General features: G+C 53.3%; 1 protein-coding gene across 1 annotated transcript in view; it reads left to right on the top strand.

The window, feature by feature from the left end:
- The window catches only part of RUNX3 (RUNX family transcription factor 3), a 114,495-nt gene extending 100,975 nt beyond the window's left edge, over window positions 1–13,520 (top strand). The window contains exons 5-6 of the mRNA XM_038758433.1: window positions 610–768; window positions 12,989–13,520. Coding sequence (XP_038614361.1) covers window positions 610–768; window positions 12,989–13,509 — 680 coding nt within the window. The 3' untranslated portion in view covers window positions 13,510–13,520. The remainder of the gene's footprint in view (window positions 1–609; window positions 769–12,988) is intronic.
- The last annotated feature ends 12,615 nt before the right edge of the window (window positions 13,521–26,135 follow it).

Here is a 26,135-nt window from a genome sequence, read left to right as displayed (position 1 = left end):
AGGGCTTTGAGATCCTCCATTACGGAGCCGGGATCCCCTGATCCCACTGGGGTTTCAGTCTGGTAGAGCCGGACCATGGGGTGCTGGGAGTCAGATTTTTGAGTCAGTTGTCTTGGGAGGAAGAAGAGGCCAGAGGAAGAGCATCTTGCCTGGGATGGTGGTAGGGGGTGGGCTTGGCTCCCTGTCCCTGAAAGCTTTAAAACAAGGGCACTGCTGGGTAATAATAATAACAATAATAATAATAATAGCATTTATTAAGTGCTTACCATGTGCAAAGCACTGTTCTAAGCACTGGGGAGGATACAAGGTGATCAGGTTGTCCCACGGGGGGCTCACAGTCTTAATCCCCATTCTACAGATGAAGTAACTGAGGCACAGAGAAGTGAAGTAACTTGCCCACAGTCACACAGCTGACAATTGGCAGAGCCGGGATTTGAACCCCTGACCTCTGACTCCAAAACCCGTGCTCTTTCTGCTGAGCCACGTGTAGTTGGAGGGTATGCTGTCTGCAGGCAAGATGAGGGATTTGGTGAACTGTAGAACCCCATTCCCCCCCAAGGACTCAAGGATTCTGGGATGCTAACAGGGTCTTCCCCCTGGATCTTTCAGGGCACAGGCAGAAGCTGGAAGACCAGAACAAGTCTTTCACTGAACGCTTTGGCGAAATCGACCGGCTGAGAATGAGAGTCACCCCGGCCACCCCCAGCCCCCGCGGCTCCCTCGGCACCCCCGGCCACTTCAGCACCCAGGCCCAGACTCCCATCCAAGGTACGAGTCCCGCCGGGCATGGGCTCCTGGGGTCAGGGAGATGGCCAGCGGGGAGGGGAACGGGGCTGGGAGACGGGGAAGGATTCTGACAATGAGCCGCCAGCCTTTGCTGCTGCTTTTCAGGACTGCAACTGAGGGGAGGAACACGGCTGGGATGTTAGGGCAGAGCCAGGGAGCATGTGACTCTCTGCCTGGCCCTCTGGGTGCTAAGCAGCTCAGCCATTTCTCTGACTGCTGGGGTGGGGAGAGGTGGCAACTGGGAATGGAGAAGAATGCCCATCTCATTCGTCTTCTGGGTGAGCTCCGCTAGGAAACGCGGGCAGGACAGAAGCGAAGCAGCAAGGGCTAGTGGAAAGAGCCCAGCTTGGGAGTCAGAGGACTTGGGTTCTAATCCCGGCTCCGCCACTTTTATCTACCTCGTCGCATAGTACAGTGCCTGGCACATAGTAAATGCTCTACAAATACCATAAAAAAGGAAGTGTGAGGACCAGGGCGTGGGTACCTATGCTGCTCCCCCCAACCCCAGAACCATGGAAGAGTATGGATACCCACTTGAACCTGAGGGTTGACAGGACCCACAGATTCATACCTATGAGGCAGAAAGGAGACCAGTGCCGGCTTCTTCTTCTTTTTTTTTTTTTAATGGTATTTGTTACGCGCTTCTTAAGTTCCAAGTGCTATTCTCAGCCCTGGGGTAAATACAAGTTAGTAATAATAATAATAATGTTGGTTTTTGTTAAGAACTTACTATGTGCCAAGCACTGTTCCAAGCACTGGGGTAGATACAAGGTAATCAGGTTGTCCCACGTGGGGCTCACAGTCTTCATCCCCATTTTACAGATGAGGGAACTGAGGCCCAGAGAAGTTTAGTGACTTGCCCAGGGTCACACAGCAGACAAGTGGCAGAGCCGGGATTAGAACCCACTATCTCTGGCTCCCCACTGAGCCACGCTACAGTCCGTGTCCCACATGGGGCTCACAGTCTTCATCCCCATATCATGGATGAGGTAACTGAGGTAACAGGAAAGTTAAGTGACTTGCCCGAGGAGGGTCACACAGCAGACGAGGGGCAGAGCCGAGATTAGAACCCAGGTCCTTCTGACTCCCAGGCCTGGGCTCTAGCCATTAGACCACACTGCACAAAGCAGGCATTCAAACTGTTTTTGGTGATGGTGATGGGGAGGGATTGCCTACCTTTGGCTCCGGGCTTGTTCCTCTCCCTTCTGCTGAGCTGTGGCCCAGGAGTAATGATAATAATGAATAATTACCATGGTATTTATTAAGTGCGTCCTAAGTGCCAAGCACTGGGTAGATAGGAGATAATCAGATCAGACAGTCTCTCTTGCACTCGAGGCTTACTGTAATTGTGGTAGGGAGAGTGGGGATCTTAGCCCCATTTACCGGTGAGGAAACCAAGGCCCAGAGAGGTTAATTGATTTGCCCAAGGCTTCCCAAGGAAGACCAGGGACAGAGTCTGGATTAAGGTTCGGATCTCCCGACTCCCAGGTCGCCAGTGGTGCCTGTGAGTTCAACCGCTGCCATGCTGTAGCCCAGCCCTCCCCCCGGCAAGACCCTCAGACCGGTTCACCAGGTGCCCCCCACCCCAACCTCCTCCTGGCCAGGGGTGCAGGGTGGAAGGGGCTGGCGATTCCCAAGGCCAGTGGCCCCACAGAGACATAGCTGGGTAGCGGAGATACCCATCCATCCCTACTAGGCTTCGGGTCAGAACCACACTGAAGTCCTCTCCAAGCTGGGCCAGACTGAACCCCAAGGGGAAGAACTCGGACCACCGGGGTCTGGGCTAAGGTTCTGTCCTGTGGACTCGAGCTCTGTTTCAGCCAGACCCACGACCCAGAGTCTCTCCTGTTTCCCGTCGTCCCTGTCCCAGGGTTCTGGAAAATGGGGTGATCCAGACTAAGGAATGGGGCCCAATTTGGGGACTGGGCCCTGGGGGACTAGGGTCAGAGAGCCGGACATCCGGGACCGAGCAGATACGAAGGCTTGTGCCCAGAATAACCTCTCCCCGAGTTTCCCCGGCTCCCACCCGTGCCACGTGGACAGGCGGCCGCCCTTTCTGCTGAATATCCCGTGGCCTGGGCTGACTCAGGTGGTGCCCTCTTCCCGGGACCTGAGCTTCTCATTCTTTCATTCAGTATAATTTATTGAGCTCTTACTGTGTGCAAAACACCGCACCAAGAGCTTGGGAGAGTACAATAGAACGGTAAATGGATACATTCCCTGCCCACAACGAGCTTATGGTCCTGTGGCTTGCATATCCCCCGCAGACACAGGGGTGCAGAGGGAGGCCCAGGGACAGGGACTCCTGGGGCCTAGCTGAAGGCTGCCCCAAAAGTTCTCACCCAGGGAGTGCACTCCCCCCGGCTCCTCTGCCGTCGCGGCCCTGAGAATCGCTGGGAATTATCCCTCATTATGGGGCTTGCACGGACAGGACCCCACTGCCGCCGGGAGCTGCCAGGAGCCTCCGGGGGCCCCCGTCTCCGTGGGCCGCCCCCAGTTCCTCCCCTGTTACAGGCTCTCACCTCGGGGCTCTGCCTCTCAGGGAGAAGAGCTGAAATGGATTGAAACGTTAAAGGCCGGGGGCTGCCTAACGGGACCCGGGTTGGGCAGACGGGGGTCTTCCTTCCCCATTCCACTCCCCAGTGGGGTGGGGGCCACAGCATAGTCCGGCAGACAGCAGCAGGGCAGAGTCCGGCCTCCTGGCTGCTCCCGGGGCCGGCTTGGGTCTCCCCGACTCCTCCGTTGATGAGCTCCATGCTGAGCGCTGACCATGGGCGGAGCACTGAGCTGAGTGCCGACAGTGGGCAGCCCGCTGGGCAAAGGTCTGCCCCGCGGCTGAGGCTAATGATAATAATAATTGTCATATTTGTTAAGCGCTTACTATTCGCCAGGCACTGTACTAGGCGCTAGGGTGGATACTGGCTGGCCGCCCCTGTCCCACATGGGGCTCACAGTCTTCATCCCCATTTTACAGATGAGGGAACTGAGGCACGAGGAAGTCAAGTGATTTGCCCAGCATCACATAGCAGACAAGGGAAGCAGCGTGGCTAAGTGGAAAGAGCCCGGGCTTTGGAGTCAGAGGTCGTGGGTTCAAATCCCGACTCTACCACTTGTCAGCTGTGTGACTTTGGGCAAGTCACTTAACTTCTCTGGGCCTCAGTTCCCTCATCTGTAAAATGGGGATGAAGACTGTGAGCCCCACGTGGGACAACCTGATTACCTTGTATCCACCCCAGCGCTTAGAACAGTGCTTGGCACATAGTAAGTGCTTAACAAATACCAACATTATTATTATTATTATTATTATTATTAGACAAGCAGTGGAGCTGGGCTAAAAACCCAGGTCCTTCTTTCTGACTCCTAAGCCCAGGCTCTATCCACTAGACCACACTGCTTTGGGCAGGCTAGCACCCGCCTGCCTAGACTATAATCAATCAGCCAATCTATCAATGGCATTTATCAAGCGCTTACTATGTACAGAGCACTGTACTGAGCCCTTGGGAGAGTATAATACGACAGAGTTTGTAGACACGTTCCTAGCACACAACGAGCTTTAAAATCTAGAGGGGGAAGACTGACATTAAAACAAATTACAGATAAGGACTTAAGTGTTGTGGGGCTGGGAGTGGGGTGAATATCTAGTGCTTCCAGGGTACAGACCCAAGTACATAGTTGGCACAGAAGAGAGGGTGAGGGAAATCATCATCATCATCATCATCAATCGTATTTATTGAGCGCTTACTGTGTGCAGAGCACTGTACTAAGCGCTTGGGAAGTACAAGTTGGCAACATATAGAGACAGTCCCTACCCAACAGTGGGCTCACAGTCTAAAAATAAGAACTTAGTTGGGCAAGGGCTCTAAGAGATGTAATTTTTGTAAGGCTTTGAAGACGGGGAGAATGGTGGTCTGTCGGATATGAAGGGGGAGGAAGATCCAGGCCAGAGGGAGGATGTGAATGCCGTAGAGCCGATAGGAAGGAGTTGCCATCATCATCATCATCAATCATATTTATTGAGCGCTTACTGTGTGCAGAGCACTGTACTAAGCACTTGGGAAGTACAAGTTGGCAACATATAGAGACAGTCCCTACCCAACAGTGGGCTCACAGTCTAAAACTAAGAAGTTAGTTGGGGAAGGGCTCTAAGAGATGTAATTTTTATAAGGCTTTGAAGACGGGGAGAATGGTGGTCTGTCGGATATGAAGGGGGAGGAAGATCCAGGCTAGAGGAAGGATGTGAATTCTGTAGAGCCGATAGGAAGGAGTTGCCATGGTGTGCCGAGCTGATTTTATCCCTTTCTTGGGGCTTGGCTGGGGCAGAGAAGGATCTGGGAAATATCTCAGATCCCTGAGTGATAGCGTTGTAGCTACGCTCTCAGCCCTGCCTCAGGGGCAGGTGGGGGCGTGGGCCGGTGGTCAGCGGGGGAGCCCCGGCTCTGGGTAAGAGCCTCCACACGCCCGGGGATTCCGTCTCCCGGTGATGTGGTGCCGCCCAGCCGGGACAACCCGTCTCCCCACCCCCCTGCCCCCCGTCTCTTGGCAGCACCTCTGGGTGGTTTGCGGAGGACGGGTTTGGGTGGCCAAGGCGGGCAGTGGGGTCCTGCCAGACTTTCCACTTCCTGAATCGTCCCTCTGGGCCCAAGTGCACTGTAGGATGTCCCTTCCTCCCCCCTCCCACACTCGGCGGGGCGATGGAGAACAAAACCGGCCTCACCGCAGCCTCCGTGTGAGTCCACGGCCCAACTGGCGGAGGAGGGAGGAGGCGAGAGAGACAAGAAGGGGAACTTGAGACTAGGGGTAAACCTAGGAGGGTTTGAAGACCCTCTCGGTGCCAGCCAGATCTCTGCCCTTCAGAGGCCTTGGACCCATTAACTAAGGCAGATGGGCCCTGTCTGCCCTGCCAGTCAATCAATCAATCAATGGTATCTATTGAGTGCTTACTGAGTGCGGACCACTGTACTAAGCACTTGAGAGACTACAACAGAATGGGTAACCACATTCCCTGCCCACAATGAGCTGACGGTCTAGAGGGATTGTGGGCTGCTGATCCTGCCACAGCCTCTCCGGCCCTACTTGACGTTGCTTTAGTGCTTGGCGCATAGTAAGCGCTTAACAAATACCATAATTATAACTGAAAATATCGGCGTTTCGGTGAAGAAGTAGGCGGTGCCTTGGAGGCGGCCCCAGCAGCAAGAGAGGAAGCTGGGCCAGGGTGAGGGAGGAGGAAGCGCATTTAGTGTGGGTTTGGTAGAGAGCGGCGGGGGTGGGCTGCCACCGCCCAAGTTCCCTCCGGGGCCTGAGAGAGCGGCCGGCCCCTCCTCGTCTGGGCCCCCGCCGTGAAGAGGGTGGGGTGAAGGTGGAGGGCTTTCTCTCTCTCTCGGGTGGCAGGATGCCACGGGCCCACCTGCGCTGCCAGTGGCAGCCTCTTTGAGGTCAGAGGGCTATCCTCTCTGCACCTAGATCCATAAAAGAAATCAGGCAGCAAGCCTAATGGAAGTCAGGCATTCAGCCTAAAAGAAATTAAGGGTCCAGTTGATCTAGTCAGGCTGTTTTGGGGTTGAGGGGAGTCTACTTCAGCCCAAGTGTGGGAAGCAGACTCTCCAGGCAGAGGGTTTTCCTGTGGCCCTCGCCGGAGCCGCGGGGGCTCGCCTGGTCCCGACGGGAAAATAGTCTTCCTAGAGGGACCCAGACCAGTGTCAGACCTGACCCCAGGCCAGGCTGGTCACTTGCCTCCTCTTGCCCGGTGCGGCAGATGCTGAAGGTTTAGGCCAGTGAAGGACAACGGACCGCGGGCCCTGACCCAGGACGGGAGGGGTGGTGGACTCGGCTGGCTTGGAGTGAAATGATCACCTTGTAACTTCCCCAGGGCTTAGAACAGTACTTTGTGCATAGTAAGCACTTAATAAATGCCATTATTATGAGAAGCAGCATGGCTCAGTGGAAAGAGCATGGGCTTTGGAGTCAGAGGTCACGGGTTAAAATCAATCAATCAATCAATCGTATTTATAGAGCACTTACTGTGTGCAGAGCACTGTACTAAGCGCTTGGGAAGTACAAGTTGGCAACATATAGAGACAGTCCCTACCCAACAGTGGGCTCACAGTCTAGAAGGGGAGACAGAGAACAAAACCAAACATATTAACAAAATAAAATAGAATAGATACGTACAAGTAAAATAAATAGAGTAATAAATATGTACAAACATATATACATATACACAGGTGCTGTGGGGAAGGGAAGGAGGTAAGACGGGGGGGATGGAGAGGAGGACAACTCCGCCAACAGCTGTGTGACTTAGGGCAAGTCACTTAATTTCTCCGTGCTTCAGTTCCCTCATCTGTAAAATGGGGATTAAAACTGTGAGCCCCCCCACCGCCCGGGACAACCTGATCACCTTAGAACCTCCCCAGCACTTAGAACAGTGCTTTGCACATGGTAAGCGCTTAACAAATACCATCATTATTATTATTATTATTTAATGAGGAGAGGAGTGGTATTTATTGAGCACTTACTGTGGGCAGAGAACTGTACTAAGCGCTTGGTACAATATGACCATAAACAGACACATTCCCTGTCCACAATGACTTTACAATCTAGAGGCCTAGCAGGGCCCGGGGGGAGAGGCAGAGGTCGGTGGGAGCGGGGAGTCAGAGGGAGAGCTGTCAAGGTGCCTCTAGGCTCCTTGAAGATGCTGTTCAAGGTGGAGGTCTCATCCAGCCCCGTCCATCCAGCTCCCCTCCACCCCCCAGCCCCCTGCCACGCGAAGCTGCTTGGCTGTTCTCTCGCCCCCGTAGCCCCGTGTCAGGCTCGGCTCGCTGTGTGAGGGTGACAGCATGCAATGCCCCTTGTCATCATCATCATCATCAATTGCATTTATTGAGCACTTACTGTGTGCAGAGCACTGTACTAAGCGCTTGGGAAGTACAAATTGGCAACATATAGAGACAGTCCCTACCCAACAGTGGGCTCACAGTCTAAAAGGGGGAGACAACTTGTCTTGTGAGGCGGGGAACCGCCTGCCCTCAGCCAAGGGACAGCTGGTGGCCACCAGCAGCAGAGGAAGTCAAGGCAGGGACTGCTTTCATGCGTGCGAGCGTGTGTGTGTGTTTGTTTGTGTGTGCACGCGCACAGGCGCCCACGCCTTAGATGTAGAAGAGCCGGCCTCTCGGCCCGCAGGCTGACTCTGCACTTAGCTTCCTTCTGCTTACACGCACGCGAGCTCACACACATGAACTGACACACACACACGTGAACCGACGTAGAGAGGAACCCGAAGTGACCTTCGGCCTAGCCGGTCATTCAGTCAGTCAGTCAATTGTATTTATGGGGAAAAAAAAAGATGATGGTACTCGTTAAGTACGTCCTGTGTCAAGCCCTGTTCTAAGCGCCGGGGTAGCTGTGAGTTAATCAGGTTGGACACAGTCCCTGTTCCATGTGGGGCTCAGAGTCTTAATCCCCATTTTCCAGATGAGGGAACTGAGAGACGGAGAAGTTAAGTGGCTTGCCCAAGTTCACACAGGGGACAAGTGGCAGGGGTAGGATTAGAACCCAGGTCTTTCTGCCTCCCAGGCCATGCTGCTTCTCCTTGGGCACTTAGCGTGTGCAGACCACTGTACTAAGCATTTGGGAGAATACCAGAAGACGATATAATAGACAAATTGCCTACCCACAAAGTGCTTCAGACTAATAACTACGATTGAATGAATGAATGAGTAATAATATTAATCATTGTGGTATCTGTTAAGCGCTTACTATGTGCCAAACACTATACTAAGTGCTGGGGTAGATACAAGATCATCAGGTCCCACATGGGGTTCACATTCGAAGTAGGAGGGAATTCCCATTTTGCAGATGAGGGAACTGAGGCACAGAGAAGCAAAGTGAGTTGTCCAAGGTCACACAGCAGGTAAGCAGCAGAGCCGGGATTAGAACCCAGGTCCTCTGACTCCCAAGCTAGGGGCTGGGGCCAGGCTCCCCGCTGAGGGACAGCGTGACTCAAGTGATGATACCAAATAAGCCCTTCCTAGGAGAGAACCAGATTGGATCCGATCCGTGTCCCACCTGGGGCTCGTGGTCTGAGAGGAAGTCAGTCAGTCAGTCAGTTGTATGTATGTATTCATTCATTCAATCATATTTATTGAGCGCTTACTGTGTGCAGAGCACTGTACTAAGCACTTGGGAAGTACAAGTTGGCATCATATAGAGACGGTCCCTACCCAACAGTGGGCTCACAGTCTAGAAGGGGGAGACAGACAATAAAACAAAACATGTTAACAAAATAAAATAAGTAGAATAAATATGTACAAGTAAAATATTCAGTCGTATTTATTGAGCTCTTACTGTGTGCACAGCACTGTACTAAGCGCTTGGGAAGTCCAAGTTGGCAAACTATAGAGACGGTCCCTACCCAACAGCGGGCTCACAGTCTAGAATAAATAAATAGATTAATAAATACGTACAAACATATATACATATATACAGGTGCTGTGGGTACGGGAAGGAGGTAAGGCGGGGGGGATGGAGAGTGGGAGGAGGGGGAGAGGAAGGAGGGTGCTTACCATTTGCACAGCAACGTACTAAGTGCTTGGGAAAATACAACATAGTTCAACTGCGTTAGGTTAGCACTAGGGACTGTGAGCACATAGCCTCTCCCCACTTTACAGACAAGGAAACTGAGGCCCAGAGAGAAGTGACTTGTCTAAGATTACACAGCAGGCCAGGGACAGGGCCGGGACTAGAACCTGGGTCCCCCGACTCCCAGCCCCATGCCCATTCCCCCCGGGCCATGGCGCAAGATCAGTCAGCCAGTCATATTTATTGAGCGCTTACCGTGTGCAGAGCACTGTACTAAGCGCTTGGGAGAGTCCACTACAACAATGTAACAGACACATACCCCATCCACAACAAGCCTACAGTCTAGAGGGAGGGAGGCCGGGCCCACCCAGCAGGCGGGGGAGGTGGGAGAGTGTTTGACGGTGGAGGGGACGGTGGGCCCTTCTGTGTTCACGGGCCGCCTCCGGTGTCGTTTCCCCGCTGTGTCTATTCATCACCACGTGTTGACAGGATCCTCCCTGGGTCCCTGCCCGCCAAACACACGTCGGAGCCCCCACACACACACACGCAGACACACGCACACCCACAACTCGGGCCGAGCCCCTGACCTTGCCGTGGCTCCTCCGCCCAGCTCCCGTCCACCCGCAGCCCGGCACTTCCGCCGATAGGCCGGGTCAGCGTCCATGAGCACCGGGGACCGCCCGCCGCCTTACAATGGGCAAATTCTTACAGCTAAATGGACTTATTCAGTTAGCGCAGCAGCTGGGGCGATTTCGAGAAGAAAATAAACATTTCCTTCAAATATTTGGGTTGGCCCGGGGACAACGGCAATAGCCGCTCGGGTTTCCAGGGGCCGCCGAGCGGGGCATCTCGGGAGGATGGCAGGCGAACCGAGCTGACGGGCACTCGCAGCGGCGGCCAAGGGGCGTGGGTGGGTGGGTCGAGGAAGCTGAGGGGGCTCCCCGGGGTCCGGCTGTAATGTGGTTGCCCGTCATTCAGGGTGCCGAGGCTGAAAATAGGGTGCTCATCTGGCTGGAGGAACCCATGTCCTTGGTTCCCACAAACCCATAGTCCCATGTGCTTGCCACCCCTCTGCTTCCAAAAGGCTCAGGGCAGTCCCTGCTTCCTCATCTCTGCGTCACAGTGGAGGTAAAAGAAAGGCAAGACATTCTGACCATTTCTCGGCCAGAGGAAAAGGAGGCTCAGAGAAGTCAAGTGGCTCTCTCAGGTTACACAGCAGTCAGAACTAGAATCAAGTCTCTCAGTCCCATACCCTGCCTCTGTTGTCTGGTCCTTGGTGTTACTTGGAAGGCTTGGAACCTCAACGGGCCTTGAGCCAAAGGTCATGGATGTGGGCTGAATCCCGCAGGCGGCAGGGGGGAACAGGCCCCCTCTCACCCAGCAGGGGTCAGGGACAGAGGCTGTGATGGGTGGCGTCCAGGCTGGCACCCACTCCCCGCTTCCTCCAGGTGCCCTGCCGTTACAGCCGGGGAACCACGGGCCTGAGCCAGAAACATTCCCGCTCACAGTCTGGGGTTCAAGCACACGTGTGTGTTCAGTGTCCTCGGCAAACCTGCTGTGGGCATCTTTGTGCCTGGGCATGGGGTTCCAGAAGAGGATGAGGTCTGAGGGTGGGAACGTGCGCGCATCTGTGCCAAGGGCGTGAGCTTGTGGGTGTCTGCCGGGACTGGGCATCTGTGTGTTGGCGGGCTGAGCTGGTCGGGACTGGTATCTGAGCTCGGCCGCCTGAGTGAGTCCCAGTGCCCCTCTGGCCTGGGTTTGCGTTGAGATGCCCACTTGGGGGGATGAGGGTAGAGAGGGGATGTACCCTCCCCCTACTTTGCTGCTGTGTGAGGGAGAAATGCCGCCCCCACCCCGACCGGGGTTCCCTCCTGGGTTCAGGCCAGAGTTTGCTTCCAGCTGGGCCGGGAGAGGATCAGGACCCATTAACTTGGAGCCTGACCTCGGCTGCCTCCCAAAACTCTTGGGGAAGGAGCCACCCATTGGAGCAGCCCCGCCCCCCCCGCTCCCAGCCCCCCCGCTCCTCTCCTGCAACTCGGAGAGGTCGGCGAGTCTGAGGGGGGCACTTCCCTATCATGCCCTGGGATCGTATCCAGGCACAACGAGACAGCTAGTCCACCCTGGAAGGCACTGCCACTCTAGGACCCCTTCGCCCTCACCATCACCCTGACCCTGGTGGCAGGAGGGGCACGTTGGGTCGCTCTCTCTCCTCTTGGTGAAAGAAGAGAACAGCAACCCAGAGAGGGAGAGCAGCTGGCCGGGGGTGACCCAGCAGGCCGGGGCAGGAATGGGATGGTCCTACCGGCCGTAAAATGGGCATCGGCCTTGGCCTGGGCTTCCTCCCTGGGCATCTGGGGGAATGAAGGTGGAAGGCAGGGAGCGTGGGGTGGCGGCTGACTGCAAGGCGACTATTTGGCTCCCGGTCGACCCAGCGGACACTGTTGGTGGTGAGGTCCTTGGCCATCCATCCTCCGGGAACAGAGCCATTGCGTGTCACCCCACTGTTTAGATTGTCAAACCGAAACTGGAGTCCATCCATCCATCATTCTGGGGGTTACGGCACAGTCAGTCCAGCAGACTTAGACTCCGGCGGGATGCTTGTGCCCGGCCCCGGACAGCTGACCCCACCCCCCATTCCCCTGCGTCAGTCCAGCCACTACACACCCACACGCACACAGACAGATACACGCAGACATACACTGCCCTGGACACACAAGCACGCTTCCTCGGACACACAAATGCAGATACACCCCACCACGAGGACTCCAAGGAAATGCTCTTATGCAGCTATTTGGCCTGTCCTGGTCCCAGGGTGGGTACGGGGTGGGCAGTGGATGAGCCCCTGGATTCCCCCTCTGCCTCAATCAATGATATTTATCAAGCACTTTACTGTATGCAGAGCACGGTACTAAGCACTTGGAAGGGGACAGTATAATGCAGTTGGAAGACATGTTCCTTGCTCACAGGGAGCTTACAGTTTAGAGGGGGTCCTGTATTCCTGGGCCAGGCCAGAAAGCCCTTGGTCAGGCTATGGGGAATTCAATTTGGTCCCCAGGTGGCTCAGCCCAGCCTCTCCCAGCCCCAAGGAGAGACCTCCCTCCAAGGTGATGATGGTATTTATTTAGCCTCAAGCACTGTTTTAAGTGCTGGGATAGATACGAGCTCATCGGCTTGGACACGGTCCCTATCCCACATGGGGCTCACAGTCTTAATTCCCATTTCACAGATGAGGGAACTGAGGCCCAGAGGGTGACGTGAATTGCCCAACGTCACACAGCAGACAAGAGGCGGAGCCGGGGTGAGAAGCCAGGTCCTTCAGATCCCCAGGCTCGGACTGTACCCACTAGGCCACACTGCTTCTAAGGTGGCAGATGGGCCCATTGTGCCTGTTATATAGTGTTGTCCTCTGTTAGGCCCTTAATCCAGTGCTCTGCTCACAGTAAGCGCCCAATAAATACCATTGATCGATTGATTTATTGTGGCTCCGAGACCCCACTGTCTCCAGGCCAGCCTTGTGGGCGGCCAGCGGGATTCCGAGCCAGCCGGCGTCGATGGCAGGACCCCTGGCCGGGCACCACCCTCACCCGCCCCGCCCTTCAGTCCATCTCTCCTCTCTCCGCCGCTGCAGGCACGCCGGACCTCAACCAGTTCGACCCGCGCCAGTTCGACCGCTCCTTCCCCACCCTGCCCGCCCTCACCGAGACCCGGTTCTCCGACCCGCGGATGCATTACCCGGGCGCCATGTCGGCGGCCTTCCCTTACACCGCCACCCCCTCCACCACCGGCATCGGCGGCATCAGCATGACGGGCATGCCCGCCGCCACCCGCTTCCACCACACCTACCTGCCGCCCCCCTACCCGGGCTCAGCCCAGAACCAGAGCGGACCCTTCCAGGCTAACCCCTCGCCCTACCACTTGTACTACGGCACGTCCTCTGGGTCGTACCAGTTCTCCATGGTGGCGGGCGGGGAGCGGTCCCCCACCCGCATGCTCTCATCCTGCACCAGCGGCCCTGCGGGGAACAACCTCATGAACCCCAGCCTGGCCAACCAGAGCGACGGCGTGGACGCCGACGGGAGCCACAGCAACTCCCCGACGGCTATGACGACCACCGGCAGGATGGACGAATCCGTGTGGCGGCCTTACTGACAACGGACTGATCGCCGAGCCCAGGGCAACCCGGGGCAGTGGGGGTGGGCGGGGAAGAGCGCGAGGGGTCAGCCGGGCGGGAAGAACAGACCGGCGGGCGGCCCGGCTGGACACATTTCAGAGCACCGGGTGTGCGTGAGACTCGAATCGCGGCCACCCGCCCCGGGCCCCGTGGGCCGGTCTCTGTAAATAGGACCCCGTTGGGGAATCTGTATAGCTGGTGTTTGTGTTTTAAGAAGAAACTAAAGTTCATCTCATTCTGATACCCAAAAGGAAACCCAAAGAAACTCTCCTTCCTCCCCACCGCCACAACTAGAGTTCTGAGCCCCAGCCCCTCCCTCTCTTGCCTTCCCCCTCTTCCGGTGGCCCCCCGCAGTGGGGCGGCCCTTGTTTACAGAGACCCCTCCTTGGAGCGGTGAAGGGGTCAAGAAGGTCTTGGGGGAGGGAGAGATCAGGTGGGAAAAAGAGGGCTGAGGGACTGCCTCCTCCTGCTGCTTCCTCCAAACCTGTCCCCCGGCACTAGCTCCCCACCATGACACAGCTGCCCAGGTCCACTCATTCATTCAGTCGTATTTATTGAGCGCTGCCTGTGTGCAGAGCACTGACTAAGCGCTTGGGAGAGGGCAACACAACATTAAATAGACACGTTCCCATTTGATTCTGGGATGTGTTTTCCGGGCAGCTCTCCCCTCCCCGTCTGGGTCCCCCACCTCACCACGCTGGACTGGATGCGGCAGGGCTGGGGGGCGAAGGGACTTAGGGCGTTTGGTTGGGGGCATCTCGGGTGTCGGTGGGCAGGGATGGTACCAGAAATGCCGTCAAGCTCGCGGCATGACCAAAGCAACAGTATCTTCCAGAGGGACAGGGCTGAGTGTGCCAGCCACTGAGGGTCATGGTTCTCACCACCCCCTGCCCGCCCCAGCCTAGTGACCACCCTGGCTAGAAGCCGAGTCCTCAGGCGCCTCTGGGGCACGGCCCGTTTGGCTCACGTCCAGCCCAGGGTGCGATTCCCTCCAAGAGGCCTCAGCCAAACGGGGCCCAAGCACTTTAACGTCCCTGATTCGTCCCCTACGCCACCCCAGCCAGGACCATGAGAAGGCATCGTGGTCGACCCATCAGTAGTGTCCACTGGGCAACCGCTGATAAACTCCTCAAAGGCAGGACGGCCGGGCCTCTCCCTTGGATTGCACTCTCGAACCCTTAACCCAGCCCCCTGCCCTTGAGGAGTTTACTGTCCAGTTAAGGAGCCAGGCAAGCCCAGGGTCATCCGGGGACATCCCACCAGGGTTCATGAATACCACATTTACTCACCTAAGAGTTGCACTTTCAGTTCTGACTGCAAATGGGTCTGGGGGCAGTTCTGATTGGAGGGTTACTTGGGTGAGGAACTACTGTATTCAACACCCCCTGCCCCTCTCTAACCAGACCACCACACTCCCGTGAAGCTGATCCACCTCTCCCCTCTCTCAGACCAGCTAAAGGTCATTCTGCCCATTCCCCTGTCTCCTGTCAAGAGAGTTACTACAATGCCCCAAGCTGATGGAGATCAGACCTGTCCCTAGAAATAAAATTCCAACCTTTCCTTTAGTCACCCCTGTGCGTCTGAATAATCCCAAGGGGGAGGAAGTTCTCGCTGCAGTCTGACTCAAATTCCTCCTGCTGCAATTTTGGGGCTCCCCTCCGAGTCTCCCCAAGGCCCCAGCCAAGTAAACCATCCCAATCTGCTGAACCACCTCTCCACCCTGAAGCCCCCCTGCCCCAGCCCCCCTGCCCCAAGCTAGTCTGCCCCAGCCCCCCACCACTAGCCCGCCTGCCCCAGCCCCTGGGCAAGAGCATAGAGCCACTTCCCCGCTCACCCAGGCATTGGCGGTTTGGGGCAGGCCAGAGGCAGGGCCGGGCTCCCATCTCGGGGCAGGGGAAGGAGCGGGATGTGGGGGGAAACTGAGGCGCAGGGGGTCCAGCCCCCTGGGAAGCGCTCTCCCCACCCTTCCAATCGGGCCCCCAGCCCCGAGGGCACAAAAGCCCAGTAAAGTGGTCCATTCTGCTTTTGTATTAGAGATCTCGATGTTAACCAGTGTACGTGACTATATCGCCGAGGCGTACGGATCGGTACTCGTCCTGATTTTGACGCATTTTAATTTCCTTCCCCCTTGGAATAATGTTGTATGGGTACAGTATACACGGTGTTTCCAACTGCCCCTCTCGCCCGCTCTGTTTTACCATGTAGCATCCAGCTTGGCACGAATAAACAGACGTGGTGAAGTCTCCTCCCGCTTCTCTTCTTGCCACTGGGAGCCTCAGGTTTGGCCTCGCAGGGCGGCCCACCCTGGGTTTGCCGGATCCTGCCTTCCGGCCCTTATAGTCTGACCTGGTCCACGATCTTTCTCCCCGGTAAGCAGGATCCCCAATTTCAGCTTGAAGCAGCTTATTGGGACCCCCAACCTCAGGCCTGCCTGGTGGCCACCAAACTCACAACCCCTGAAGCCTCCAGGCCCCACCCAGGCTCACTGTGAGCACCCTCCCTCCCCAGATCCAGACTTCTGGGAAAAACCAAACTGAAGGTGGCCAAAAAGGTGACTGATGTCTTCTAGGCTTGGGCACAAGATATTCCCGGGCCTGGGTGTTGGCTTGCCGGCTACAGCAACTGGCTCGTGCAAAAGCATCTAAATTTCATCTCGAATAATAGTAATTACAATTGTGGTATTTGTTATGCACTTACTATGTGCCAGACACTGTACTAAGCACTGGGGTGAATACAAACTATTCAGGGTGGACACAGTCCCTGTCCCACACTAAACCTGTCCCTGGGTTCTAAACCTAGTTCCACCACTTGTCTGCTGTGTGAATTTGGGCAAGTCACAACTTCTCAGTGATCTCATCTGTAAAATGGGGATTAAAGCTGTGAGCTCCACATGCAACATGGACTGTGCCCAACCTGATTATCTTGTACCTTACCTCAGAGATAAGTACAATACCTGACAGAGAGTAAGCTCTTAACAAATACAAAAACAAATAGAGAGAAGCAGCGTGGCTCAGTGGAAAGAGCCCGGGCTTTGGAGTCAGAGGTCGTGGGTTCAAATCCCGGCTCCGCCACTTGTCAGCTGTGTGACGTTGGGCAAGTCACTTCACTTCTCTGGGCCTCAGCTCCCTCATCTGTAAAATGGGGATGAAGACTGTGAGCCCCTCATGGGACAACCTGATTACCTTGTATCTACCCCAGCGCTTAGAACAGTGCTTTGCACATAGTAAGCACTTAACAAATACCAACATTATTATTATTATTAAATACCAAAAAAAACCCAAAGTGACTTACCCAAGGTCACCCAGCAGTCGAGTGGAACAGCTGGGATTGGAAACCAGGTCCTCTGGCTCCCAAGTCCATGCTCTTTCTATTAGGTCACACTGCTTCTGATCCAAAGTATGAACAGTACCACCACCGGGCAATGGCAAATGCCAGTCATGACCCCAGTGGCCTGTTAGCAACAGAACCACTGCCAAGAAGGGGATACTGTGGGAAGAAACCATGAAAGCCCCTCACCTCACTTCCAGAGGACTTGCTGAACGACCGGGTCAGTTGGTCCATATTAGTTCTACCTCCACCATTCAGCACAGGTGTCTCCTCCTATGCCCCATCTGGGAGAGGCCAGTGTGGGCCAGCTGGTTTTTGCGGGGGGTTTTAAATGGTATTTGTTAAGCACTTTCTGTGTGCCAGGTGCTGTACTAAGTGCTGGGGTAGATACAAGCTAATCAATCAATCAATCGTATTTATGGAGCACTTACTGTGTGCAGAGCACTGTACTAAGCGCTTGGGAAGTCCAAGTTGGCAACGTATAGAGACAGTCCCTACCCAACAGTGGGCTCACAGTCTAGAAGGGGGAGACAGAGAACAAAACCAAACATACTAACAAAATAAAATAAATAGAATAGATATGTACAAGTAAAATAAATAAATAGAGTAATAAATACGTACAAACATATATACAGGTGCTGTGGGGAAGGGAAGGAGGTAAGACGAGGGGATGGAGAGGGGGAGAGGAAGGAAGGGGCTCAGTCTGGGAAGGCCTCCTGGAGGAGGTGAGCTCTCAGTAGGGCCTTGAAGGGAGGAAGAGAGCTAGCTTGGCGGATGGGCAGAGGGAGGGCATTCCAGGCCCCGGGGGATGACGTGGGCTGGGGGTCGATGGCGGGACAGGCGAGAACGAGGTACGGTGAGGAGATTAGCGGCGGAGGAGTGGAGGGTGCGGGCCGGGCTGGAGAAGGAGCGAAGGGAGGTGAGGTAGGAGGGGGCAAGGTGATGGACAGCCTTGAAGCCCAGGGTGAGGAGTTTCTGCCTGATGCGTGGGTTGATTGGTAGCCACTGGAGATTTTTGAGGATTTTAATCAGATTTTACTCACGTTGGACACAGTCCCCAGCCCACATGGGGCTCTCAATGTTCATCCCCATTTTGCAGCTGAGGTAAATGAGGCCCATACAGGTGAAGTGACTGACCCAGGGTCACACAGCAGACAAGTCGGGGAGTCAGGATTAGAACCCCCACCCGGGCTATGGGGTCCCATACAAGGACCACCATTCTCCTGGTCTCCCAACCCTGTAACCTTGGCATTATCTTCAACTCAGCTCTCTCATTCAGTTCCATCCCCCAAGGCTATGCTGCTCATTGCTTTGCTACTCAGCCAGGTCTGAGAGAGGTCAATCAATCAATCAATCAATCGTATTTATTGAATGCTTACTGTGTGCAGAGCACTGTACTAAGCGCTTGGTAAGTACAAGTTGGCAACATATAGAGACAGTCCCTACCCAACAGTGGGCTCCTGAGAGAGATTTCCCCTGTCACCCCAAGCTTGCTCTCTGCAAGGCCTCTCATGATCATGTCAAGGGGCAGAGTATGGTGGGAGGTGTGATTGGGGTGGGACAGGCCAGACCTAGCACAACATTCATTCATTCATTCAATCGTATTTATTGAGTGCTTACTGTGTGTAGAGCACTGTACTAAGCGCTTGGGAAGTACAAGTTGGCAAGATATAGAGACGGTCCCTACCCAACAGCGGGCTCACAGTCTAGAAGGGGGAGACAGACAACAAAACATATTAACAAAATAAAATAAATAGAATAGATACGTACAAGTAAAATAAATAGAGTAATAAATATGTTCAAACATATGTACATATATACAGGTGCTGTGGGGAGGGGAAGGAGGTAAGGCAGGGGGGATGGGGAGGGGGAAGAGGGGGAGAATAATAATAATAAAGACCATATAAAGATATGACTGAGATTTTTCATTTTCATTTCATTCAATCGTATTTATTGAGCGCTTACTGTGTGCAGAGCACTGTACTAAGTGCTTGGGAAGTACAAGTTGGCAACATATAGAGACAGTCCCTACCCAACAGTGGGCTCCTGAAAGAGATTTCCCCTGTCACCCCAAACTTGCTCTCTGCAAGGCCTCTCATGATCATGTCAAGGGGCAGAGTATGGTGGGAGGTGTGATTGGGGTGGGACAGGCCAGACCTAGCACAACAGCCAGAAGCAGCAAGGTCCAGAGGAAAGAGCACCGGCCTGCCAATGTATTGTACTCTCCTTAGCACTTAGTACTGTGCTCTGCACACAGTTGGCTCTCAATAAATATAATTGACTGAATAAATGACCTGGGTTCCAATCCCATCTCTACCACCTACCAGCTGTAACATGGGGCAGGTCACTTAACTGAGCTGGGCCTCAGTTTCCTCATCTGTAAAATGGGGATTAAGGATCCGTTCTCCCTCATTTTTAAACTGTGAGCCCTATGTGGAAAAGGGACTGTGTCTGAACTGATTATTTCATTCATTCATTCAATCATATTTATTGAGCGCTTACTGTGCGTAGAGCACTGGACTTCATATTTCATATTTCGTATTTACTCCAGTGCTAGGTTCAGTGTTTAGTAATAAATGCTTAACGAACACCAAGACTTTAACTACCATCTCTGCACAGATGATTCTCAAACCTCCCTCCCCAGCCCCTACTTCTCTCCTTCTCTGCAGTCTTGCATGTCACCTATCTTCAGGATTTTTCTACCTGGATGTCCCAGCAACACCTTTAACTCAAAGTGCCCAGAATAGAACTCATCTTTATCCCAACTCTATCCCCCTGCCTGACTTTCCTATCACTGTAGACAAGGACCACCATCCTCCTGGTCTTCCAACCCTGTAACCTTGGCATTATCTTCAACTCAGCTCTCTCATTCAGCCCCTATATTGAATCTGTCACCAAATTCAGGAAGTTCTAGACCACTGTGACCAAATCCCCTCTAAACTGTGAGCTCAATGTGGGCAGGGAACGTATCTACAGAACGGTGCTCTGCACAGCAAGCACTCAATAAATACAATACAAATGACCAATTCTATCTTCATGACCCCTCTAAAACCTCCCTTTCCTCTCCACCCAAAGAGCTCCCACACTGACCACACTTAACATATCCCCACCTTGAATACTACATGTCTCCTCACTGACCTCCCTGCCTCTTTGTATCTCCCCACTCTAGGCCATACTTCACTCTGCTGCCCAAATCACTTTTCTAAAAAAATCACTGAGTCCACATCTTGTCTGTATGTCTGCCTCTCTCTCTCTCTGTCCATCTGTCTGTCTGTCTCTGTCTGTCCTCTCTTGGGTAAAATTCAGCCCCTGAGGACAGCTGGGTTTTATTAAAGAAGCGGGTGGGGCAACACAGACCTGTCAGCACCTTTGGGCAACAGTTGTCAATCAGGAGTTTCCTAGGCCAGTCAGAAGGTGGACACCCATCACACCCTTATAGGAGAACTGGGCCAGCCCACCCATCACTTAATGGTCTTCAGTCCTACCCCATCACTAATGGTCTTCAATCAATCAATCAATCAATCGTATTTATGGAGCGCTTACTGTGTGCAGAGCACTGTACTAAGCGCTTGGGAAGTACAAGTCCTACCTGATGAAATGGAACCTGAAGTCCTGGTGGTTAATCCCCTGTTCATTAGCTAGCTAGCAGAGCAGGCTTTGGGAGGCCCGTTGAGAAACACAGCACCTACAAACGTTGCCAGTGTGACACAGAGTCGGCCTTTCAGGACACGGCTAAAAGCAAAAGAATGAAATAATTGCGGTACTTGTTAAACAATGACTATAATAATAATAATCATATTTGTTAAGCACCTACTATGTGCCAAGCACTGTACTAAGTGCTGGGGTGGATACAGGCAAATTGGGTTAGACACAGTCCCTGTCCCACTTGGGGCTAATGGTCTCCATCCCCATTTTACAGATGAGATAACTGAGGCCCAGAGAAGTAAAGTGACTTGCCCAGGGTCCCACAGCAGACAAGTGGCGGAGCCGGGATTAGATCCCATGACCCTCTGACTCCCAAACTGGTGTCTATCCACTATGATAATATTTGCTAAGCTTTTGCTATGTGTCAAGCACTGTTCCAAGAGCTGTGGTAGATACAAGGTAATCACATTGGATGCAGTTCTTGTCCCAAGACGGCTCACAATCTAAGAAGGAGGGTGGACAGGCATTGAAGCCATTGAATCTCCCTGTTACAGATGAGGAAAGTGAAGCACAGGGAAGTTAAACGACTTTCCCAGGGTCATCCAGCAGGCAATTGGCAGAGTCAGGATTAGAACCCAAGTCCTCGGACTCCCAGGCTTGTGCACATTCCTCTAGGCTATTCTGGGAGCCTTGAGGTTGATACAATATAAGTGAATTAGACTCAGTCCCTGTCCCTGAAGGGATGGATCACAGTTGAAGAGGGCCTGGGATTCAGAAGAACCTAGGTTCTAATCCCAGATCCTCCACACGCCTCTTCTCTGTGCCTCAATCACCTCATCTGTAAAATGGGGATTAAAAGCGTGAGCCCCATGTGGGACAGGGACTGCGTCCAACCTGATTAACTCCAGTGTTTAGAACAGTGTTTGGCCCATAGGGAGCACTTAACGAGTACCATAATGATTCATATTACTATTAGTAGTGATCCCGATTTTACAGATGAGGAGATTGAGGCTCAGGGAAGTGAAGCGACTTGTCCGAGGTCACAGAACAGACAAGCGGCATAGCTGGGATTGTACTTTCCAAGCACTTAGTACAGTGCTCTGCACACAGTAAGGGCTCAATAAATACAAATGAATGAATGACATCTGGGGGATGTCAACTGACACAGGCCTTCTCCCCTGCACCCCATCTGCAGGATTCAGTTCAGCCCTCCCCCTCCCCTGCTTACCTCCCTGGCTGGGAAGAACAATTCACAGTTTCCTTCTTCACACTTGGTCACATGACCTGGCCCCCCCACCCCCACCCCGACAACGGCCACCCCCTTCCAAGGTGTTGGTACAAACCACAAAACGCCTGCCCCTGGGTGAGCGGGAACTCAGCCCTGTAAGATGGGGGCCAAACGGAAGCCAGGCGCCCTAGTCAGTCACACCCTCCCCCCCCTCACACCTCCCCCCTCGCACCTCCCGCCCCTCCCCAACTCCCCCCCACCACCCCGGGTGGATGCACAGGAACTTTCCGTTACACCCAAGCCCTGGGCCCCCCCCCCCCCCCAGCCACCCAAGGGAAGCGAACGAGGCAAAAAGCAGCCAAGTTTGTCGGTGTGCGGTGGTGGGGGGGCCTGCTCTTTGTCTGGGGATCTGGGGGTCAGCCGGGCTTGCTGTCTACTTGTGTTGTTTTATTGTCTGTCTTCCCCTTCTAGACTGTGAGCCCGTTGTTGGGTAGGGACCACCTCTATACACTGCCAATTTTCACTTCCCAAGCGCTTAGTACAGTGCTCTGCACACCGTAAGCGCTCAATAGATACAATCGAATGAATGAATGAATTATGGAGCCGGGGGCCGGGCTGAGCCGGGCCCTGGGAAACCGTCTGGTCCAACCCCAGCAGAACCCGATGGATAATGATAATAATAATAATTATGGTATTTGTTAAGTGCTTAAATGTGCCAGGCACTGTACTAAGCGCTGGGATGGATACCAGCAGATCCGGTCGGACACAGTCCCCGTCTCCCGTGAAGTTCACAGTCTCAATCCCCATTTTACAGATGAGAAAACTGAGGCCCAGAGAAGTGAAGTGACTCGCCCAAGGTCACGCAGCAGACAAGCGGTGGAGTCGGGACTAGAACGCATGACCATATAACTCTCAGGCCTGTGCTGTATCCACTATGCCATACAGTGGGGAAAGAACATCCGCCCTTTTGGGGTCTGGAGGCTTTCTCTCCCGAGACCTCAAAGCTCTTCCCCAGCCAGCCTCCCATCCATCCCCACACCACCGCTAGCTCCAATTTTCAGCTGGAGACGCCGAGGCTCAGAGGGGTTAAGCAACTTGTCCAAGGTCACACAGCGATCCAAAGGCAAAGGTGAGATGAGCCCCCCAAGTTTCCAAACCAACGCTCCCTTCGCTGATGACTTGACACCTGTCCACACGTTTTGTTTCATTGTCTGTCTCCCCCTTCTAGACTGTGAGCCCGTTGTTGGGTAGGGACCGTCTCTATATGTTGCCAACTTGTACTTCCCAAGCGCTTAGTACAGTGCTCTGCACACAGTAAGCGCTCAATAAATACAATTGAATGAATGAATGAATGTTTCTGGGAATGAAGAGCCCCCCAGTGGGCCTGGGACAGTTTACGAAAGGAGGCAATGAGGGAGGTCTCCCCAGTTTTAAAACATCCCGGGGCCTGAAAGGACCTCAGGACCCCAAAAGGTCACCTCATCTAGTCTTCTTTCTACAGACAGAGAATTTGGGGTTTTTTTAAGGGTATTTATTGTATGTGGTACTGAATTAAGAGCTGGAATAAATACAAGATAATCAGTTTGGACGCAGTCCCTGTCCCACACGGGCCTCAGAGTCTTAATCCCCATTTTCTGGATGACGTAACTGAGGCCCAGAGGACTGAAGTGACTTGCCCAAGGTCCCACAGCAGACAGGTGGCAGAGTTGGGATTAGAACCCAGGTCTTTCTGATGCCCAGGCCCGAGCTCTGTCATCATCATCATCATCATCATCAATCGTATTTATTGAGCGCTTACTGTGTGCAGAGCACTGTACTAAGCGCTTGGGAAGTACAAGTTGGCAACATTTAGAGACAGTCCCTACCCAACAGTGGGCTAACAGTCTAAAAGGGGGAGAAAGAGAACAAAACCAAACATACTAATAAAATAAATCAAAACTAGACGCTTCAAGATTCTTTACTGGTATTCTTGAGAAACTGGACAAAAGTGTGGGAGGAAATCATCCAATAACCTGTCTGGAAAATGACATACACCACTGTCTACTGAAACTATATAAAGAAACTACTTGGAGCCATTCAAAAATTTTTCATATACACACTCACTGTCCACTAGGCCATGCTGCTTCTCAAGTAGTCTGCTTCATTATGCTGTTCCTATCGACCCGGGGCTGGGAGCTGGGCAGCTGGGAAAAGGAGAGGCCCAGCAGGAAAGAAAGGGACTTTCCTGAAGGAGTGGGGGGTAAGAGGCATGGGGACGGGACCCTAGCAAGTCTGGTGGAGGTGAACAAGAGGGCTTCCCTGACTAAGCCCCACTTTTCTCCCACTCCCTTCTGCATCACCCTGATTTGCTCCTTTTATCCATCTCCCCTCTCAGCCCCACAGCCCTTACTTCCATATCTGTAACATGTCTATTAGTCTCACCCTCTAAACTGTAATCTCATTGTTATATTGTTCTATTGTACTCTCCCAAGTGCTCTGCACATAGTAAGCGCTCATTAAATACGATTGAGTGTTGACAAGGCTGTGTGCTGGGAAAAGGCCATTTTGGGGGGGTTTCCAGCTGTCTTATCCTCCTCTCTGCGGGCTCAGGTCCTGGGCTGGGAGAGGGGTTGGAAAAGGGGGTCCTCATGAACTCCACACCCCCCGACCCCAGAGTCTCCTGCCGTCCTGGAGCCAGAATGGGGCTGGGTCTATGGCATGGGCTCTAGACTGTCAACTCATCGTGGGCAGGGAACGTGTCTACCAACTCTGCTGTATTGGACTCTCCCAAACACTTAGTACAGTGCTCGACCCTCAGTAAGTACTCAACAAATACCATCCATTGATCGATTGACTGATTGAACTGGGAGGATGGAGAGTTGATGTATATATGTACATATTTATTACTCTATTTATTTATTTATTTATTTTTCTTGTACATATCTATTTTATTTATTTTATTTTGTTAGTATGTTTGGTTTTGTTCTCCGTCTCCCCCTTTTAGACTGTGAGCCCACTGTTGGGTAGGGACTGTCCTATATGTTGCCAACTTGTACTTCCCAAGCGCTTAGTACAGTGCTCTGCACACAGTAAGCGCTCAATAAATACGATTGATTGATTGATTGATTGATTGATTGATTGGATGGGGCGCCCCCTTCAGGAGAAGCCAGGTACTGGAGGAGCCCCCACCTCCATTAATCCCACAGGACCCTGGTGGGGGGCTCATTCAGTCATTCATTCAGTCGTATTTATTAAACACTTACTGTTTGCAGAGCACTGTACTAAGCGCTTGGGAGAGTTCAATACAGCAATAAACAGTGACATTCCCTGCCCATAATAATAATAATAAAAATAATAATGGTATTTGTTAAGCGCTTACTATGTGCCAAGCATAGTGAGTTTACAGTCTACAGGGGGGACAGGCAGACACAGATACAAATAAATAGGCACCTAAGTGCTGTGGGGCTGGGAGGGGGGAAGAGCAGGGTGATGCAGAAGGGAGTGGGAGATGAGGAAAAGTGGGGCTTAGCCTGAGAAGGCCTCTCAGAAGAGTTGTGCCTTCTATAAGGTTTTGAAGGCAGGTGGAATAATTGTCCATCAGATTTGAGGCTCCAGACATGGGGCTGGAGCTGGAGCCATCTGGGGTCCAGGCTAGTGGGAGAAGGGGTCATCCTAGATTCCTGCCCAGAGAAACCCTGAGGGGGAAGGTGATTGGTCAGTGACTTTTCCCCTTCTCGGACCTGGTATAATAATAATAATGGCATTTATTAAGCACTTACTATGTGCCAAGCACTGTTCTAAGTGCTGGGGAGGTAACAAGGTGATCAGGTTGTGTCACGGGGCTCACAGTCATCGTCCCCATTTTACAGATGAGGTAACTGAGGCCCAGAGAAGTGAAGTGACTTGCCCAAAGTCACACAGCTGACAAGTGGCGGAGCCAGGATTAGAACCCATGACCTCTGACTCTAAAGCCCGTGCTCTTTCCACTGAGCCAAGCTGCTTCTCAGGCCCCACTGTTTCCCCCCGCCCCTGAAACGGATAAGGATGCAAGAAAAGCCAGGCAGAGTCAAAATCACAGTCCAACCACCTCGGGGAGGGGTCAGAACACAAAATATTATCCTGCACCTAACTCATCCCCCTTTTATGGCATTTGCTAAGCACTCACTATGTGCCAGGCACTGTACTAAGCACTGAGGTCGATACAAGCTAATCAGGTTGGACACAATCCCTGTCCCACAATGGGCTCACAGTCTTGATCCCCATTTTACAGATGAAGGAACTGAATCTCAGAGAAGTTAAGCAACTTACCCAAGGTCACCCAGAAGCCGACACTTGTGGGCAATGTTGGTGGGCACAGCCTCTTTTCAGAGAAGTCCCTCCAGGAGATGATCCCACCCCGACCGGAGGAGGTCATGTGGTCACTGC

The sequence above is a fragment of the Tachyglossus aculeatus genome, chromosome 16 (genome assembly GCF_015852505.1).
Source record: "Tachyglossus aculeatus isolate mTacAcu1 chromosome 16, mTacAcu1.pri, whole genome shotgun sequence".
NCBI classification, from domain to species: domain Eukaryota; kingdom Metazoa; phylum Chordata; class Mammalia; order Monotremata; family Tachyglossidae; genus Tachyglossus; species Tachyglossus aculeatus.
The sequence above is the reverse complement of the archived record's forward strand: the minus strand, read 5'-3'. Positions and strand labels throughout refer to the sequence as shown.